At 45.1% G+C, this 5,342-nt stretch overlaps 1 protein-coding gene across 2 annotated transcripts; it reads left to right on the forward strand.

Annotated features, from left to right (window-relative positions):
• Positions 1-1,991: 1,991 nt before the first annotated feature.
• Positions 1,992-5,126, forward strand: LOC121026363 (procathepsin L-like). Of its 2 annotated transcripts, none has more exons than XM_040469234.1 (5): positions 1,992-2,120; positions 2,522-2,658; positions 3,187-3,309; positions 3,409-3,537; positions 5,026-5,126. In XM_040469234.1, the coding sequence occupies exons 2-5, from the start codon at positions 2,533-2,535 to the stop codon at positions 5,044-5,046; spliced, it is 399 nt and encodes a 132-aa protein (XP_040325168.1). In that variant the 5' UTR covers positions 1,992-2,120; positions 2,522-2,532; the 3' UTR covers positions 5,047-5,126. The 2 variants fall into 2 exon arrangements, with proteins under 2 accessions (XP_040325168.1, XP_040325169.1); XM_040469235.1 differs by having other exon boundaries at positions 3,412-3,537.
• The last annotated feature ends 216 nt before the right edge of the window (positions 5,127-5,342 follow it).

The raw sequence follows: 5,342 nt of genomic DNA on the forward strand, positions 1-5,342 counted from the left end.
TACCAAAGGGTGCATCCACTGTGGAACACAGGAAAAAAAAAATGAAACACAGAGTTATCCGATCCAGGAAAGCTACTTCTGGATTTATACCCCAAAGAATTCAACACATGAACTCAAATGTTTGTACCACAACATTGACAGCATGTTATTCAAAATAGCCGGATGTGGAAATAACCCCTGTGTCCACACAGCAATGACTAGAGAAACTAAACAGGGCACATTCACATAATGGAATATTACTCACCTCGAAAATAAAAGAAATGTAGACACATGTGACAACATGGATGAACGCTGAAGATATTGTGTTAAGTGAAAAACTCAGGCAAGGACAAATAGTACAAGATTCCACTTAAGTGTGAGGTACATGTGTCAAGTTCATAGAGATGGAAAATGCCATGGGGGTGCCAGGGACTGGTGAATGGAGAGTTATTGTTTAACTGGTACACTTTCGGTTTGGTGAGATAAAAAAGATCTAAAGATGGATGGTGGGGACGGTTGCACAGCAATGTGAGTGTACATGATGCCATCGAAATGTACACTTGAAAATAATTAAAATGGATATTTTAATGTTATGTACATATTACCCCAGTAAAAAAATATGTATGATTACACTTCTAAAAGGTTTGTTAATTTAATCTTCAACAGAAATTAGATTCCTAATCCACATAAACTATGACTCCATTCTTATCAGAAGAATTCAAAATTTGCACAGAGAAAAAAGTGATGTGGGAAGGGATAGGAGGTCATGATGATTCTTTTTCTTATGGGTATTTTATATAATAAATCCATCTTTTAAGTAATAAAAAAGGACAAACATGTATGTTTCTGGTTTTGTTCCTTAAATTCTTAATTATATAAATTAATATTTAATGTATATGTTTTCCCTCCATCTAAAACGTTTTCACAGATTGTCATTTAAATCTTGACATTAATCAAAATGTGTCCACATAGTACTATATCAACGATGGGTAGAACTGTTTTTGTGTGATTGTAAAAATTCATATCTAATAAATAAAGCCTTGCTATCTAAAAAAAAAAAAAAAGAATTTTGAATGTAATTAATGCCACTGAGTATATGCTTGCAAATATTACAAGGATAAATGTTATGTATATTTCTTCACAATAAAATTGTAAAAAATAAATAAATCCTGACATTAATTGTAAATTAGAGTAAAAATCATTGAAGTCGAAGTCATTAAAGCAAAGTTCTTAAATTAAATCTTTAAAAAAATACATTGGATTCTGAGGAACATAACACAGAGAGTTGGGAGGAAAAAGCAGTTTCTACATCCGGCCTTTCCTCCTTTTATTAAGCAGATTTTTCTGTAAATAACTTGTTTCTGTCGGTTTTGAGAAAGGCTTGAGAGGGAAGAATCCGTGACTGGGCGAGGCAGGACAGAAGCATAACAAAATGCCACGCCTTTCTTGGACACCCCTTCTGCCCAGCCACTTTCCTTCCGAAGATTAGGTCTTGCCCCTGGCGTCCTGTATTTTGGGGACTTCCACTCCACTCCAGATTCTTCCATAACCCAGAGGCATTCGTCCTGAGACATTGATAACATCTCCCCCTGGTGGGCGCTGCATTCCTCTCCCTGCCCCACCTTCGCGTGGAATAAACAGAAACCACTAGACTAGATTATCCTGTTCTCAGCCTTCCTAGAGATCTTCATTCCAAACTCTAGGACTAAAGGACACGCAGAGTGACGCTGAAAACCCACTTGGGACTTCTTGCAAGCTTCTTTTCGGTGAACCACCGGCAGATGCCATGAATTCGGGGTAACTAGTAAATCCGGTCCCCAGGGAGGCTCTGGACCCTCTGTTCCACCGCCTCAGCGCTGTCCTTGGTCCCCCAGCTAGACTCCCCTGCGTGCCCTGAGGCAGGCTCAGGCTGCTCTGGGACCAGGTGGAATCCTGTATGTTGGTCCTTTGATCTGAATTCCAGGGCACAGAGGCCCCGCCTACAGGCCAGCTCAGCCAATCGTGGCGAAGGAATGTGGTGGAGGCGGGGCCAGCAGGGTAGAATTCCGGGCGTTAAATGGGAGGTTTAGGACCCACCATCAGGCTGTGAGACCCTCGGATCTGCGCCTGTGATTGTGCCTGTCCAGTTGCAGCTGCCACAGGTGATCTTCCCACGCCGGGCCTGAGCAGAGGGGCCACTCTGGGAACCAGCATGGCGGCCAGCCTTGGGGGTCGGGGGTTCGGGGGCTCCCAGGAGGCACTGTCCCCTGGACTGGCACCACCAGACGCGGTAGCCTGATCCCCACAGGACTGGCCGCGGGGCCCACCCCTCCCTGCGTCAAGATCCAAGTACCCTGAAAGCTGCGGGAAGGTGACAGGTGGGGAGGAGGGCAGCAGGCCCCCAGAACATCCCAAACCCTCAGCCTTCCTCCACAGCCCTCTGTAAGACACTTGGGAGGATAAATGCAGTTCCACTTTAGAGGCTCTAACATCTCAGAAGAAAAGAGTATGGCTTTTTAGATGGTTTGGTCTAATAGGAAACTCATCTCTTTTCTCTGCCTAGGTTTTTGAAACATGCATCCTTCACTCTTCCTGGCCGCCCTTTGCCTGGGAATAGCTTCAGCTGCTCCACAAGTCGATCCAAATTTAGATGCACAATGGTTCCAGTGGAAAGCGGCACATGGGAAAATATATAATGTGGTTGGTAACATCTAACCTGTCCAGGGGGACCAACAGAGGACAATCTGTGCTGGTGGCAGTTCGTAGCAGAAAGTAGCTTCTTGAGGCCGCTCTTACGAAGGCAGTAAGCAGGGCCCCTGACTGCGCACAACGTGGGCATATGTCTTGCTGTGTGGTTGCTGGAGAACAGCTCCCAGGAGCATCAGGCCATCCCTGGCTGTGGTTTCTCCCCCTTTCTGTCAGCACATTTACTTGGCACAGGTGAACTGATTTTAAAAAGACATAAAGAGGGGGCGCCTGGGTGGCGCAGTCGGTTAAGCGTCCGACTTCAGCCAGGTCACGATCTCACGGTCCGTGAGTTCGAGCCCCGCGTCAGGCTCCGGGCTGATGGCTCAGAGCCTGGAGCCTGTTTCCGATTCTGTGTCTCCCTCTCTCTCTGCCCCTCCCCCGTTCATGCTCTGTCTCTCTCTGTCCCAAAAATAAAATAAAACGTTGAAAAATAAATAAATAAAAAGACATAAAGATGGTAAGTTATATGTTTGCCTTTAGGATGAAGAAGGATGGAGGAGAGCAGTGTGGGAGACGAATCTGAAGATGATTGAACAGCACAATCGGGAATACAATCAAGGGAAACACAGCTTCACAATGGCAATGAATGGCTTTGGTGACATGGTGAGTGTGGCATGGATTGCTGAACGTTTTGTTCTTTCTCTTTTCAGTACTTTGCCAAAAAAATCTCATGCTTGTCAACATTGTTCTTTCTTTTCCTAGAAGACCAATGACGAATTCAGGCACACAATGAATGGTCTTAAAATCCAGAAGGGCAAGAATGGAAAAGTGTTTCAAATACCTTCGTTTGTTGGTATCTCTGTACCTGTGGACAGGAGAGAGATGGCCGATGTAAGTCCTATGAAGAATTGGGGGTAACAACTGATCAGGTCACTCTTCAACAGTGAAGCCAGAAAGAAAGTGGCCCCTGCTATGGCACACTGTGGTGCAGCATGCAGTTTGCTGTTTTAAAAGAGTTCTCAGATCAATGGGCTGTTGTCAAAGTCTTGCTATTTGGTTTGTAGACTGAGAGCTTTAGAGGGTCAGCATGGTTCTTCCTGGGCTTTTAGTGCAACGGGAGCCCTTGCAGGACAGAAGTTCCAGAAAATTGGCAAACATGTTGCAATGAGTGAGCCATGAAACAGGCATTTTACAAATAGATGATGTGGCACCACTTTTGTAAAAGTAAAAAAAAAAAAAACAAAGCACATAATTAAGTACATGCATAGATAAAGAAAAAGGATAATTAATAGTTTCTTGGAGGGGTGCGGATAGAATAAAAGAAAGGGATCCTTACTTTATCTTTGCTGCTTGACTCTTAAAACTATGAGAATGTGTTCACATGTAAGTTGTGTACATCATTTATTAATTCAGTTGGGCAGCAGATTTTATGATGTGCCTACCCTGTGCCAGGTCCTGTCCGAGTGCTAAGGACGGAGAGGTGAACAAAACAAAGATTCATGATCTGATTCACGATAGATTCAGTGCTGCTGTGTGGAGAGACACAATAGCAGCCTGAACAAACATATTGGAACACTATGTCAGGTGGCGGCCATGCTATGGGAAAAACAAATAGGGGAACGGGAGAGCAGTACCAGGACAGGTTGTGTTAATTTTAATTCTGGGAAAAGACACACTTCTTGGAGAGGGTAACATTGCAGCCAAGGTCAGACGGAAGGGTGAAGCCTTGTATACATCTTGACAGGGAAGCAACAGAAAATACATAAAAAGGGCATTTAAACTAAAAGAATGTTTCTAAACATTAAAAAATACTATATACAAGATATCAAGCATCCTTTTCTAGGATCTCACTCTCGCCACCTCTAGGAATGGTCTGACTCACACCGGAGAGGTGGGCAGGAAAAGATAAGGGGGGCTGCCCCCCTCTCTGGTGAATGGCTGGCCCCACCTGAGACTGTTTTCTGGCCTGTTCCCCAACAAAAGAGCTTCTCAAGCACAAGAGGGCTTTTTGTTTGCAAATGCAGCTCATGTCCCTGGAAGCTTCATTTGTCCTGCAAGTTAGGTTGACACCCAGGGCAGTGTGATGATCATGTGACAAAGGATCCCAGACTTCCTGGGACAATGTGGATGGTGGTCCAGGAAGTACAGGCCAGGATTACCCTCCTGCACTTGAGTGACCAAAGGAGAGCCAAGCTGCCCCAGGAGACCTGACTCTGGGGGCCAGCCCTGTGGCAAGAGGACTTGTCAGAAGTCAGGATGTCAGTGACAAAAGGCCATCAGTATCCCCAGTATGAGGAGGGGTCTGGTGCCACAACCAAGACCTCCATGGTCTCCCGGGTCTCCCCCCATCTCTTTCTCATGCTCTTTTCTCTCTCACAGGGAAAAACAGGGGACACTTGATGTCATCGAGTGAAAGTGGCACTGAAGAGTAAAGATCATGTGAATAATCACAAGTTAAATAAAAAGAGAAGGAAGCAAAACATGTTTGGAGTGCATGTTTGTGTGTGAGGGAATGCTTCTCTGTCAGGTGTCCCTTGTCTCTGGTGTGGGACCCTGGCTGGGGCCTCACTGACATGGCAGAGGACTGGCAAGGGAGGGAAATGGTAGCAAACCTTCTGGAGTTCCCTTTTCTGCTTGGCAAATCCTTAAATCCACTGCTCTGGTGACACCTCTGGTAAGCCATGTGGGTTTCTTAA

This window comes from Herpailurus yagouaroundi, unplaced genomic scaffold (assembly GCF_014898765.1).
Source record: "Herpailurus yagouaroundi ecotype Mexico unplaced genomic scaffold, PumYag 87717, whole genome shotgun sequence".
Lineage (NCBI taxonomy): Eukaryota > Metazoa > Chordata > Mammalia > Carnivora > Felidae > Herpailurus > Herpailurus yagouaroundi.

Excerpts from the sequence above, each read along its gene's own strand:
- LOC121026363 (XM_040469234.1), top strand. The coding sequence starts at position 2,533 with ATGCATCCTTCACTCTTCCTGGCCGCCCTTTGCCTGGGAATAGCTTCA. Across the intron at positions 2,659-3,186 it reads ATGGGAAAATATATAATGTG|GATGAAGAAGGATGGAGGAG; the intron begins GTTGGTAACATC and ends GTTTGCCTTTAG. Across the intron at positions 3,538-5,025 it reads ACAGGAGAGAGATGGCCGAT|GGAAAAACAGGGGACACTTG; the intron begins GTAAGTCCTATG and ends TCTCTCTCACAG.